At 46.9% G+C, this 14,874-nt stretch overlaps 2 protein-coding genes across 3 annotated transcripts in view; one reads left to right on the top strand and one right to left on the bottom strand.

Moving 5' to 3' along the window:
• The window catches only part of TMEM100 (transmembrane protein 100), a 369,211-nt gene that overhangs the window by 274,597 nt on the left and 79,740 nt on the right, over positions 1–14,874 (bottom strand). The gene's annotated exons all lie outside the window — the stretch shown is intronic.
• Positions 3,231–14,874, top strand: part of RAB11FIP4 (RAB11 family interacting protein 4) — a 76,143-nt gene continuing 64,499 nt past the window's right edge. For both annotated transcript variants that reach the window (XM_065735532.1, XM_065735531.1), the window contains exon 1: positions 3,231–3,380. In XM_065735532.1, coding sequence (XP_065591604.1) covers positions 3,246–3,380 — 135 coding nt within the window. In that variant the 5' untranslated portion in view covers positions 3,231–3,245. The remainder of the gene's footprint in view (positions 3,381–14,874) is intronic.

Raw genomic sequence — 14,874 nt, 5'->3', positions numbered from 1 at the left:
CTTAAGAGGGAAGCATACATAATGTGTGCCACAGTGGCAGCTTCCACAGGACATCTTCCACTAGAGGGAAGGGCCACCTGAAATGGCTAAGCAGGATCAAAACTGCAGTTGTTGCTGTTCTCTTTCTGGTTGAATATTAGATAGTTCTACAAGTGCACATCTGCATATCAGCACTTGTGGAGTACTTTAAACTAATTCCAAACAAACGCATTTGAGCCTGGGCAGTTTGAGTTGGCCTGTGGTCTTGAATTCTCTGTATGTAATACTTAGTCTCATGCCTGGCATGAGGGCTTGGAAGATGGGAAGAAGTGAGAAAATGATATCTCCAAAATACAGCATTTACTGCTGTTGTTATGCTTTCCTATCTAATAGGACATTCATTTACACTGCCTCAAGCTTCAGCTGTGTGAGTGCCCTGAGATATCTGTTTTGTGCCCTGACTTCCTTAGTTCCTGCAGGTTTTTTCCACTGGCAAAGAGATTTGGGGTGATGGTTTCAAGAAGACTGTTGACTTGTTGGTTTTAGGGGCTATGCCAAATCTAAACATATTAGCTGCTGGACGCAGGCTCTTAAATGTGCCCATTTCAGTGCAAACAACAAATGACCTCCATGACATTGAAGAACTGTTTATTTTTGTTGCCTTTGCCAAAGGCACTGTAACTGATGTCACAGCACACACTGTGCCTTAATCCCTGTGTAATCCCTGTGTTCCCATGCCTTACAATTCTTAGTGCACAGGCTGCTGGGAAGATGCACCTTTGATCTGGCTTCCATAGACCTTCCTGTGCAAGAGGTTGAGCCTGTTGTGATCAAATGAATGCAGGAGGCAAGAGAGGTCTCATTTGTGACCACAGCTGTATCTGCAGGCACAATATCTGTAACTGGTCCGGTGTGAGAACTGTGCTGTAGGAAGGGTGAATCACTTCAGCTTTTGCTAAAGGGAATTTGGTACGTAATGCTCATTGACTTCACCTCTGAAGTGTGAGGCTGAAAGGGCTGAGCACGTGGCTTTGTGCTGAGCTGTCTCTTTGAGAAGATGAACGCTCTGAAATGTTGCAACATCTGCTTATCTCATGATTCAAAGCTGCAACAGAACATCTGTGTACTGAGACAAGATGGGAATCTTGGAGCACTTCACTGTCACGTTATGTCTGTTATCCTATAAACGTTCTGCTGTATGGCAGCACAATCTGTGTGTGTCACTTCTGAGCTCTGGGCTGTGCTCGTGCTTTTCCAGAAGAGATTCAGGAAAGAAATAATTTCACTGACTGGCAGACAGTGATGAAGGAATCATAATAAATTGAGTAGAGTGTGCTTCACCTTCACAAGGTTTCTTTGAGCACTGCTTTTTTGTGGGGTCTTGGTTTGTATTTGCTAAAAGGTTTTGTAGTTTAAAAAGAAAAAAAAAGCAGTTTATCTGTACCATTCTGGTTGCCTGCTGCTCCGGTGATGGGGGAAGCACTGCAAGCAATAGACCTCAAAATGAGTTCTCATGCTTCTGCCCAGAAAGGGAAGCTGAACTTCAGCATTTCTTTTGGCTTTCTGTTCTGTGGCAGAAGTGCTGCAGGGGGGAAGTGGGATGTCTCAGAAGACCAAAACCGTCTAGATCACACCAAGTGCTTTGCTGTGACTGCTGTTGAGTGTTTCCACCCGATGTAACAGGTTGTTCATCCAGGACATTCACTTGGCTGACATGTAGGCAGAGACAACTGCAGATTCACAGAGGATCTGAACAAACAGAACCAGAGTAACTGTAAGGCAAGGAGGCAGAAATAATATATTTGCTGAATGTAATTCAGATCCATGAGCTCACATTTGTTTTCTCCCCAAGTTTTTATCCTTGATACCAATACCAAAATTCCTAGGTAGGATAATTAAGCTAAATAGGGCTGCATTGGTTTCTTAAATATTGTGAATTATCTAAGTGTAAGAAACAGCTGGTGTAATTGCATCTGCAGTCAGTAGATTTGATAATGCCTGCCACAAACGTTTTTTTTGAAGGCAATTAGAGAAGCTGCTGGAAGAAGCCTGGTTAAGCTGCTTTTCTGATTGTTGTGCTGTTCCCAAAAATGTCTTCCAGGACTGTTTCTCTACACACAAGCTGCCTGCTCGCTGTCATTGGAACGGTCACACTGCTCATCACAGTTAACACAATGGTTTGGTCCATTGATGGTCACAGCAGTAACAGTGCTGTGCCTACACTCTTACAGAAATATTTTTGCTGTCCTTTATCTCATAGTGGTCAGCTGACGTGGACTCAGCTCCCACAGTCTGTTTTGAGATGCAAGTAATCACTGTTTGGCTTTAGCTTTAGGACAGTATAGCGTGCTCTAATTTTATTATTCTGACCCAGATCTTGTTGCTAAATGCAGCGCTGTATGGGAATTGCACTCCTTGTTCAGCTGTAATAAAATCACAGGTGGAACATACTTTTAGGGAGCCAACTTTCCAAAGAGATCGTACGCTGTATGAGTTAGGGGTGAATTATCTGAGGGGGCTCCTCGGGGAATGGTTGATAGGTGCTGTCCTCACCCTAAAAGAAGCAGTGTGGTGGTTCCTGACTGGAGGTCATGGTCGGTGGGTGGTGTGACTTATGGGATGGGATTTTTCATAGCAGTAGTAAGGGGACCTTGCTGCTCCACTGCTGGGTGGGGGGAGCAGCCCTACACATGGCACGGGCACTCCTGGGGGTGGGTGCCTGTCCTGGGGTGGGGAACTGCACATCCCAACGCCTGGGAATCGTGTTCCAGCTAGACAACTTGAGAGAACTGTGCTCAAACGTTTTGCTGCTCCGTAGCCAGGACCCGGCCCTGGCAGGTCACCTGAAAATCAAAGACCCCTGAGAAAGGAAACAGGCGCAGCGTGATTTCCTCACGGGAGACGGTTCCGTAACCGCCGTTTCCCGCCGCCGCCGCTCCGGGCATCCCGCGCTCCCGCACCTGCCGCTCCGCCGCTCTGTCCCTCAGCGCCCCCTGGCGGCGGTCCGCGCCGCGCCGCCCCTCCCTCTCCATCCCCGGGCTCTGCCCTATTGTTCTCCCTTCCCTCGCTCCCTCCCTCCGCCCGCCGCTCTCGTTCCTCCCCGGCTTTCCTCCTTCCATCCATCCGTCGTTCCTCCCCTCTCTCCCTTCTCCTGAGCCGCCGTCCCCTCCCGCTCCGCTCCTCGGAGCTGATGTCACGCGCCCGCTGAAGGCGCGGGCGATCATGGCTGCTGCGGCCGCTCCGCCGGGCTGCAGCTAACGGCCGCGATGGAGCCGGCCGCGCTGCTGCGGTTCCTGCGGAAGCTCAAGGAGGTTTTCGACGTGTGCGACGAGGATGCGGACGGCTTCATCCGGGTGGAGCACTTCGTCGCCCTGGGGCTGCAGTTCGGCCAAGGGGATGAGGTGAGCGGGGCCATCCGCGCTGCGGGCCGTTCCCCACCGCCCCTCCGCGCGGCCCTGGGGGGGCTCAGCCCTCCCCGAGCCCGCTCCGCCCTGCCAGGGGGTCCCGGAGCCCCTCCGGAGGGCAGCGCGGAGCCGCCTCCCCGCGGGGCGGGGCAGGACCCCCCATCCCATGGGTCGTGGAGCCCCAGCCCTCGTCCCGTGCCCGTGTATCCCGGCCGCAGCTCGGGCTCTCCCCCGCGGCTTTCGGTAGAGCAGCTCCGTCGGTGGTACCGCCGTAAATCCGCGCATCGCGGAGCGGGACCCGGAGCCATCACGGAGCGGTGCTGACACGGCTCGGGTTCGGGACAGCTCCCTGAAGCTGTGCGATAAAAGGTTGAAAGCTCTTTTCCCTAAAAGCTTTCCCGGGACATCGCGCTGAGCGGCTGCAGCTTCCCCGCTCGGCCCGGCCATCCCGGGCACGGGTCGGGACGGCGGTGCCGGCTCTCACTGCCCGAGCACATCGCTCGGTTCCGGCGTATCGATGGCGGAGGAACGCGGCTGGAGAACGGGGTCAGGAGACCAAGGGTTTATTGCTCTCACGAAACCACGGGTCCGTTAAACGGCTTCTGAATGGGAAGCTTTGGATTCTTGTTTTAACCAGTAAAAAAGGGCGAGTGATAGCAGAGAGCCTTGATCTCTGGGTTTATTTGTCTCTAAGTAAGTTGTGTACTTTGAAGTAAACTAATAGATGTAATTCTAATCCCGTAGTGTCAGATGCGTTGCGTTAGAATTGCTCCTCCCGCTGCTGGTTATTTGGAGGCGGATCGCCGGCTCTCCTGCAGCACAGGGGAAGGTCGGTTCCACAGGCTGTTACGGAGCAGCCTGGATCTTAATCCTGTTTGGCCTTGGAAATAAGTGTACGAGGCTGTGAGAGGCAGGCAGGATCGGCACGATGTGAAGGAGGATTCAGGTGGTGGTCTCAGCGTGAATCGGAGTGTATTGGGTGGAAAATATTTAAATGGAACAAAGAAAAGAGTGACGCTGGTGATCTCAACAGAGATGGCAGTAGAAAAGTATCAGTTGTCAGCAGTGGCATCTCGCAGCTTTCAGGAGAGGCTGCGTAGCCTAAAGAGACACTGCTGGAGTGCACTTTGCTTTAACACATCAGAATGTATTTACTGTCATTGAAAATCAGTTACACGTTTGGAGTTGCTGTACTTCTTGAGCACAATCCACCTTGGCTCCTTTTGCATTCAAAAGAAATCTTTCCCTTGGTGTCAGTGGAAGATTGGTTTGTCCTGGCTCTGGTATTTGCTCCTTCCATAGCTGTGATTCACGTGGCCACAGAAGGGCCCTGTTTTGTAGCACTGTGCCCTGAATAATTCTGACTCTTGGCAGTGATAGCCCCAGGTCTGTCCCTTAAGTTGACCCAACCTGGTGCACACAGCTTTCTACATCTTCACCTTCCCAAACCCTCCAAAGTTTGCGGTCTTTAAAATCTTAATGCCTGCTTCACTGCAGCTCGTGGCTCAGGCATTTCACCTTTGCTGCCTTTTCTTTCTCTTTTCGTGTCCTTCTTCTTTTTATTCTGGATGTGTGTGCAGTCAACATGCTGAAATGTATTATTCCCACAAGATCTACATCTCTCTGAAAACTGCCCTAAGGCAAAACGTTGCAGCAAAGCAGTGACTTTTGGTTCAAGGAAAGCAACTCACACCTGCACAGCCAAATAAGAAATGTTAGAATTTCTAATTACCTTTTTTTTTTTTTGTGTTATTTTACTTCAGGCCTTCGCCTCCAACAGTGCAGTGCTTTTCTTTTTAACACTGCACCGTTGCATTCTGGTCTCTGTTCTTCTCCTCTGACTGCAGGCATTTCACCATGGGATCTATCTCCTCCATGGTCATTTATGAGCAACTGGACACTGTGAGGTAAGACGTCCCAAGGATGAAATTCATCCTTCAGAGGTGTTTCTTTATCTCTCGTGACAACAAAAACTCCAAGCGTGAGACATTTTGATTCAGTGCCTAAAAAGAACAGGCTTGGGCCTTGCTTTCCTGATGGATGGTGTTTGATGTTTGTGGAAGGATCTGAAGAAAGATGTGGAGGGCTGAAGGGCCGTCTCCAAAGCAACGTGGCTGGGTGGTGTACATACTACTTGAAGAAACACTTCACATAACACTGACAAATGCCAGAAGTCCCTTGCCATCTGCTCCCCTTTCACTGGGAAGATAGTTGCACTCGCAGCTGAGTGTCTCAGAGTGCTGTGAGCAGCGTGTTAGCAAGCCTGGATCTGGCAGTGGATTGTGAGAATGTATATTTCAGGGTAGTGCCAGCTGATGTTTCTTTATGCCAGATTCTATTTAAGCTCTACATTCAGTTTTCAGCAACAAGTGAAACATACTGAATGTGTGTACTACTTCTTTTTGAGAGTTGGAGTCATCTTTGGGGTGTGCAAACTGTATGGATGCTGAGGCAGTGACCTCATTACAGTAAGATCACAATAAGCAAATGCTTATTGACTTGAGAGGGAAGCTGAGCAGCTAATAAAGTCTGTTGGCCAAAATCAATTATTTTGGTGATTGGACAGTAATTCACTTGAAATCTGCAGTTTTCTAGCAGTGTAGAACTAGAAGTAGTTGAAAACAAGTTTACATTTCATGTGGACAGATGAAACTTCCTGGCCAAAAGAAGCTACTGAAATAGGATGAGCTTTTGTTGCCGTGTTTAGTTGTTTCCGTTTGATGAGTCTCATGGTCCTGGGCTGACAGTGAAGGCATTGTCCTTGCGTGGTTCCCAGCTAGCAGGCAGTGGCTGCTGGCTGACTTGGCACTGACAGTCCTGACAGACACGCTCCATCCCAACTTGCACAGGGACACGTGGCTATGCTCACATCCATGAGAAAAAAGGCTTTGGCACTGAGACATTGAAATGAAGTGTTACAAAGTGATACTGCCATTCTCTGAACGAAGGCAGAATAGAGTTATGACTTTTCTTCTCTGCTGTTCCTGGAAATAATTACTGAAAGAGCAGATCAGCTTGCCCAGATGTCACAGGATGCGAAGAGCTGTCCTGTGTGAGTGACACTGTTCTCTGCATAACAGCAAAGCTGCCACATGTATCGACTCCTTAAAAATCTGTTGACTAATAACCCAGATACTTCACATCGTTCTGAATTGCTTGGAAAGTGTGTAGTGATGGAACGGTGCAATGGGGGATTTAGCTCATGGAGTAATCCTGTTGCTGTAGCTTTATTAATTCAATGCGAGCTGTCAGAGCAGTGTGTTTAAAATAGCCCTTTGGTGCACACTGAGCATGGGTTTCCAGGCAGCTGACACAGAGCTAGCTTAGCACTTGCAGTTAATCAAACGACTTCAGAAGCACGGTTATGAAGAGGAAGCCGTAGGTTTGCTGTGCACTCAGGAGTTTAATTTGTTATGTAAAATGTTTGCATTTTCAAGGTATTTGCAGTGTGACTTTTTTCTCTCCCCTTCTGCCATCCTCCTCCCCATCCCTGATTCACTCCACACTGTTCAGCTGTAGAATTGCTGTTCTTTGTCTGCGACAAGTCTGCGAGTTCTCCAGAAATTTACTCTTCAACATCCAAGGGAGGGCTTGGGGTTTCTAGCACGTACTGATTTTCTTCCTGTAATACAATTAAGCTTTGAAAGGTGACTTATGTTTAATTGCTGCAAGGAGGGGTAAATCTGGGAGGGGGAACATGCAGTGCCATACAGCCCTGGGGATGATCCCAGCACGGAGCTTTCCGTGCTCTCTGAAATGCAGTTTTGCACGGTTGACTCATGCACTGCAGCAATGCTTTTATAGCAACATAGCTGGGAAGAAATCATTTCCCTTATAATATTCAGATACATAAAGGTGACTTTTTTTTTTTTTTTTACTGTGTAATTTACAGTATCATGTCCTGCCCATTTTATCTGATTTCAGTGTACCAACCAACCCCGAATGGTCTCAGATATTGAAGTATCCACACTGGGATGCTCAAATACATGCCTTCTCAAGTGTAACATTGCCCTTATCCCTGAGTTACCACGCTTCTATTTTTGCCCTCAGCTCAGGGCTGCCCTTGGGGCTGTCTCCAGGGTGGGCTGTGCTGTGTCCAGGTAAGGCTCAGCACTCCTGCAGCAGCTCTCTCTTTCAGGAGATCTTCAGCTCATAACAGTGTTTGGTGATGTTCTGGACAGGAGGACATTTTTGGACACCTGCTTGCTGGCACAGCATGCTTTGCATCTTTTCCTGATGTGTGGGTGCTGTGGGTATTCTGATGCCTGGTTTGTTGTTTTGCAATGGGCTGAAGACATTCTGGTGTTATTCCATCACCTCCTGATGAACCAGCCCTCCCCGATGGGATCCAGATGGCTTCTGGAATATGAGGATATTCTTTTCCAATGACACTTCTGTTACGATTAAAAAACCCAAACAAATGAGCAGATACAAACAGCTTTATCCATATGTTTGTTTGGTATTAATAGATTTAAGAAACTGTCCCCAAATATTGTCAGTTTCACTGTTTTTGTAGTAAGTGATTATAAGATCAGTTGAACATATTTTACCTAATTAAACCATATGATGTATATGTTAGGATAAGTAGCTAATAACAGTGCAGAAAGTGAAATGCAGAAGTGTATCCTGCCACCCTGAAGTAGTACAGAATCCTCCAACAAAGGCATGAGGGCTACGTTTCTCAGTGTTGTTTGCTATTGGGAAAAGTAGGGCTTTCATTAGGAGGCTCTTGCATGTGTGGTATTGTGTCAAAATACAATAGAGTCCAGTTGGAAAGAGAGATAAAAGCAGCAGCATGCTCCTAAGGGAGGTGGGCTGCTAATGAAAGGAAAAGAGATGTAGGAAGAGCTATGTTACCATTGTTACTGGGACAACAAGCAGCTTCAGTGGGAGTTGGGCAGTTTGACCCAAGGAATCCTAATCCCATTGAAATCAGGGCTGTGGCCAGTGTATGCTGCAAGGAAATGAGTGCTGACCATAGAATTTGCAGCCCTGTAGTAAAGCCTAGCTTTGTTGGTGTTTCTTTTGCTGCTTCTTAATTTGTTTTCGATGTCTATCATGCCACAGGCCAAGCACTGCTTTGTGGTCAGTGTATGGCAGAAGGTGGGGACCTGCCATCTCCGTGCTGAGCTGTTATGGCTGCTTCTTGAGGCTTCTGCTTCAGCTGCTGGTTGCTGCTGGAGTCAGCCTCAGTGGGTCCCGGTGCTGAGGTGTGCAAGTGATGTGTGCATGCTGGCTTGGCCGAGCAGAGGTGGTCCCATGCTGGTTTCCTGGGCTGGCTCATCTGAGGCACGAGGGGCATGAGAGCAAATGTGCTGGAATGGGAGCAAAACAGTTTGGCCTCGTATAAAAATGTATTTTATGGGAGCATTTTTTTTTGTACAGCATGATTCCAGGCTCTATGCATACTCTGTACCAATTGCCATATAGCCTTGTGCTTTCCTCTGGGTCCAGTTGTGCCTATCAAAGAGCACCTGTTTGCTGGATGCAGTCCATAGGAGAGCTGTGCTGGTAAATGGAGGGACAGTCCTAGCAGCAGCTTGGAGGCAGTGCCCTCAACTTCAGAGGCTGTTTGAAGTGCTGTACTGAGTGAGGGCATCGATCTGGGAATTCGGATTTCAGTTTTTCACAGCTCTGTTTGCCATTGTGTGATTCTGGTTTTGAGCACTTGAAGCCTGACTTCATTTGCTTGCAGTCAGACATTGGTGAAACTCGTGACTTTTAGGCTGCAGTGTGAAGAATGAATTGCATTTTTCGTTCTTCAATTCCCTGTAAGATTGCTTGAAAATAAAGAATTGAGGTGTGATTTGGGACTCGTGTTGAAAGGAAGTGCAATAACGTCTATTTCTTCTTACTGTGTGATTACAAGGAGTGGAAGCTTCCACTGAGGAGAGCTGCATCTTGACTTTCCACCTGGGAATGGCATGCCCTCATCAAGCATGAGCTCTTCTGCCCAGCTGGGAATGTTCACTGGAAAGTGCTGCACTATTTGCTCCCAGTCAGACAGTCCAGTGTGTCATGTTTAGGGAATGAAATGGGTTTGAGCAGGCTGCTGTTGGAAACTATTATTTGTGGAAGTCTAAATTTGCTTTTTGCCTCTTACAGGCAGTGGAAAGCGGCACATGTCATAAATAATGTATGTCAAGCATTAGAACACAACATCTTCCTCTTACAACTGAGACAATGGGAAGATGTAACCAGAAAAATAATTAATGAAGGACAAAATGATATTCCTCAAGGAGGACAAACTTCAGAGGGAATTAAATAAGAAGGGGTGCAGCCCATTGATGCACGGTCTTTAATTAGCTTTTAACAGAGCTAAGCCCTGTTGTTGCTGTACAAGTTGTGGCATCCTGACTTGCTTTGGGCACACAAAGGGAAGTTCCAATTACCTGCCTTCAGCTCAGCCCCTGAGCCCATGAGAACCTTTGTTTCCTCTCCTCTCTGTGTAACACTCGCTGTTTTAGGAGTTGTCATTCACAAGCAGTAGGTGTGACAGTCACAGTAGGTATTTCTCCAATTAAATCCCATTTCAACTTTAGTTTCTCTCTTTTTTGTTTTTTCTTTATGTTCTGTCCCACTCCTTCTACTGGCAGAAACGTTTCCCTTTGCAATCAGTTTGTTATCATCGTGGCTGCTTCATGTTGGGGAGCTGTCAGTGATGCTGCTTGTTTGCCACCATCAGCACCCAGCTGTGGTTTCCCTAAAGGAATTGGGTACAAGGAGCTGATGGGAAGGGGTGCACAAAGCATGTGGGCAGACTGCAGCTCACAGTGCAGGAATGCAGAGGAGGTACAGGTGAAATGCACATGCTTCAGTGTTTATACTGTTTGAATATATGTGTGTATGTCGTAATAATGCCCATGTGCAAGAACTGATTTCTAAAGGAAAACTGCCAGCTTGGAACGGAAATCAATTTTAAGACAGCGTTTAGTTTGTGATGGCAATTTCAGCCCAGGAGTGAACGTTAACCAACAGTAACGCATTGTTCCCATCATCAGAGCGGTTTCTTGTCCGTCCTGTGGGCAGTGAGGGAGTGCTGGTTCCCTCTGGGTGTCTTTTCCACAGCATCTGCTGCTTGGTGCTGTAGAGACGTGTTAGACAGGAGATATAACTCCTGTGAAGATGTGCACCGTGTGGGTCACTGCGTAGCAGGTAACGTGAGCATGGATCAGAGGCTGTAAACGGTGGTTGTGGGACTAAATCACTTCGCTCGCTTGCACGATAAATTTACACTCTCAAAGCTTTCAGTAGACATGAATATTCAGGATCTGCCACGTGGTAAGAGACCTAAAATGGAGGCTTGGATTCCTGCAGCTTGCTCGGCAAGCGTGGTTAGGGAGGAGAGTGTCTTGGGGTGGTAGACAGCAGTGCTGCTTGATCTCTCCTTTTTCTCTTTGGCGTTGCTAGTAGGAATGCAGCAGTGCCATACACTTGCTAACTCGTGGCCTAGAAGACAGCTTTTATTATCATGCTGTATTACTGCTCAGAGTACGTTATCCACCTAGAACTATTTGCAGACATCAAATGGAGTTGCATGGGTATCAGAGAAGGGGATCAGAAGCCTCTCCGTGGCTTTTAGAAGAGTGGGAGCAGCTTCACACCTCAGTCCTGCAGGCAGAGCCGGGCTCCTCTCCTGCTTCTAGGGCAAAACACTCCACTCTCTTGAAACTTCTGGTTGAGCACACCCAAAATCACAACTGACTGCTGAGAAACTCTGTTTCCTCTTGGGTGTGGAGCTCCTTGGATGCGTCAGGTCATGGTTTTTCAGGGTGACAGGGATTTTGTCCTTTTGTGATTGCAGGGCCCGGGCTGAACTGTGCAGCTCCCCTGGGTTCCTCTGGTTGGGTCTCACCAGGTTTGCCTGCTGGAGCCCATGCTGTGCAGACAGGGGATGTGTCAGACCTTCGTGTGCATTGCTGAGTGACTTGAAAACCTGTATTAATTCCTGATTTGTCACTTCTAAAAATAACAAAAGAAGCGGGTAAGGGAAATAAAGATGGTGGTGTGAAGCTGCCCAAGTTAAGAATATAGCAGCTGTGAAGTGTTTAAAAGTTGTTAGCTTATTTTTGCTTGCAGTAGGGATTTCTTGCCAAAACTTTCAGTGGAATTAATTTGAAAATCTGAGTTCAAGGTAGCTGGAAAAGGGAAAGGGATTTGGCAGCACTGTGCAAGTCTTTAATCAAATGGGGTCTGTACAGCACCCTGGCAGAGTTCTTGGCAGAAAATGGAGAGCCAGAAACTTGGGATGACAGAGGATTTGAATGTGCAAGCTTCTGATCTGGCATTTAAGCACGTGCTTGGCTTTGAGCACAAGTGCCCTGACTTCAGCAGGGCTGCGTGTGGCCTGCTTCTGAAAATTGTCCTATTGGGCAACTGGGAGCAGAGAAAAGTGCCCTGCAACTGTGCTTCCTGGGAAGCACGTACTCTGCAGCTGTGCTGAGCTGGGATTTGGCTGCTCAGCAAGGTGAGCTTCAGAATAGCAAAGCAGCCCGGGGAGGGAAATTAGCTTGCTAATCAAGATCTTCCAAAGTGTATCTTCAAGGCAGGTCTGAGTCAAAGCTTTGAGATAATGCCACTAGACTAAATGATAATACAACATATTCTAACAAGCTGCTTGGTCTGGAAGCAAACGCTGTCTGCTCCTTGGTCATGATTTCTGATGAACTAGGAACTCCAGTTGACAATAGTCCAATGCTATTGGAGAAGAAGAAAAAAGAAAAAAGAAGAAAGAAAAAAAGCAGGAAGAATACATTGCTCTTCCACATTATTAACTTTGGATACAGACAGCAGTAAGAAAGCCTGCATGCACATGCCACAGAATAAAATATTAGAGAAGGCTTTTTATACCACTGCTTCATTTGCAGTTTGCAATTATATCTGGCCTTTTGAAATAACCCAGGTGCAGAAAAGGTGCTTGAATACATCACACACAAGATGAGCTTTGCATATACTTCCCGGTTTCCTGAGAGCTGTGCTCTTCCCAGCCAGGAGCAATCAGTTTAATCAAAATAACTGGGAAAAAGGAAGGAAATTCCTCGCTGGCTCATCTGAGGACACACGTTTTCTGAACTACCTTCCTAGCAATGCCTTGCAGACAGAGACCTAGGACACGGAGCAATCTTCCTTCATCTGTGCCACTGTTACACATGCTAATGTGTAATGAAAGCTGCTAATTAGCATTATACACACTCGTGCATAATGAAAAGCATATTCTAATCATTCTGCTTATCTTTTTCTCTGTGTTTTGTTTCCTCTTAGGTCTATCTTCTTTTCCTCTGTCAGCCTCCTTTTGCTGCCTACAGCACTACTTTGAGGCCCTTGGCAGGACTGATTCAGGAACAGCAGTCATTCCAGTTGTCATATTCCTTTCTGCTGTTAAATCTTTCATATCTAGTGTCCTAAAAATATGTCCTATTCCCTCTCTGTACTAAAGACAAGCGGCAAGAATCTAAGTAGGAAGAGGAACATGGCACTGGTAGCAGAGCTGTGTTTTATACCCCAACGTTTTGGGTGAGAGAAGAGTGTTCTTCCTATTAGCATAGGTTTCATTAAATAAAAAACAAAAACCTAGAGTCTGTATGTCCAAATGCTGTAGTGGTGGGGGTGGTTCAGGTTAGGTAGGTTTAATATGAGAGAAAATTGCCCCCCAAAAAACAGATTATCTGCTGCCTACTATTGTCAGACTTTAAAAATATTATAGTAAAATATGGTAATTAAAAAGAATTTCTCGACAGAAGAAAAACTTTGTCCTTGTCATATGATGAGTTTGTTAGACTGTAGCAACGTGAGCAACAGTGTGATTTCAGTAAATCCGGCAGAGCTGCAGTGTAAAGACTGAGAGGTTTTCTCCCATCTGCCCGCTCTTGTTCCTGGAGCCCTTTAAATACCGCAGCTGTTCCTGGTCTGTAAGCCAGTGCTCCTCTGCATGCGTTCAGATAGAGAGGAACTGACAGGACTCATCCATGGTTCTGCACTCACAGGGAACTGCTTGGCTTGTAAAGGATTTCAAAGAGTGCTCAGACCCTGCACTTCAAAAGCATCAACAGCACTGTTTATCCAAACCTAAAAAAAAATGTATCGCCATCCACAGAGTATCCTCAAAGTGGGGCCTCATCTGCACATTGGATAATCTGTGTATTGGGAGCAAAAGGACACATGCAGTTCCATCGGGTGGGATTACAGTCGGAGGATTAGCAATAAAATAGATTCCTATTCACTACTTGAAGGTCTGTCAACATGTTTTGACGGTGTGTTGCAGAGATGCATTAGTCAGCACCAGAGTGCGTGATGTGAAGGAGCTGTATGCATCTGGCAGCAGTCTGGCTGAGCTACCTGTCACTCTCAGGGTTCTTGCTGTCTCTTTCCCTGAGGCTGACCACATTTGTCTTCACTGCTGAGAATCCCAAAGGCGTCATGCTCTGTATTTATTGGCATAAGGGATAAGAACAGAGCAAATGTCTGTCCTCTGATACTCTGGAGAACATTGGGAATACAAATAAAGGAAATCAGGCTTCAGTGGCCCAGTGGGAAACATGGGAAAAAAAATAATCAGAGTTTCTCTGTTCGTGTTATTGGATGAAGAAATTCTCTTTAGGATTTTAGCACTTAGCTTTGTCCTTCAAGGCTGTAACTGTTCTTCATTAGTCTAGCATTGGTGTAACTGTCTGAGCTGTAATGAAATTCTGATTGATGTCACTCTGAGATTGGAACAGGGCCTGTAGTGTTTCTATTAGAGTAAAAGGAGCTGTACCAGTTTGTGCTAAAAGCTCCAGAACTCTGTTCCCAAAGCAGTTATGTAACACACTGAAGAAACAGGAGTCAATTAATAAGCACCATTTAAAATATTAGCAGGTCTCTGGCTTGCTGCACAGTGATGCAAATACAGAGAGCTGTTGTGCAAGAAGAGCCCGTGCTCCCTGCCCAGTGCTGTGGGCTGGCTGCAAGGAGAGGGCATTGACTGCTGGCTGTCCTTGGGAAGCCTTCAGCCACCATTATCAGTTTGGTTGCCTCCTTCTGTATGTCCAGAGCATTACTTCATTCATGCTCCTGATTTTCTGGAGAATTTGGCCTGCAGTGCTGGGAGAGGAAGACTAATGATTGCCATTGTGCTGTGCAATTGTCATGTGAAATGTGGTATTCTGTTGCTGCCACCCAATCCTCAGAATATTCTGTTCTCCTCAGGTTCTTATGCTTCAGTCTTTGTTACTTCCTCCAGGTAGGGTTTGCAATATCTTGCTCGCCTATGGTAACCAGTGCTCTAAAAGTTGTTAAGGGTATAATTCCCATCAGGGTTGAGGCCACACACATACACACAGCTTGCACTGCATGGCCCCAAGTGCTGTGTGCCACCACTCAGTGACAGTGCTACGGATGGGGTGAAGACAAAAGCAGTCAGCACTCTTCCTGTATTCAAATGAAGAGCACAGCATTATGTGTGTTCATTGGAGGCAAGAAGAGCCCCCAAACCTTGTGCAATGTCCTTGATAGA

This window comes from Cyrtonyx montezumae, unplaced genomic scaffold (genome assembly GCF_038088225.1).
Source record: "Cyrtonyx montezumae isolate F1298 unplaced genomic scaffold, pur_monq_1.0 scaffold_19, whole genome shotgun sequence".
NCBI classification, from domain to species: Eukaryota; Metazoa; Chordata; class Aves; order Galliformes; family Odontophoridae; genus Cyrtonyx; species Cyrtonyx montezumae.
The sequence above is the reverse complement of the archived record's forward strand: the minus strand, read 5'-3'. Positions and strand labels throughout refer to the sequence as shown.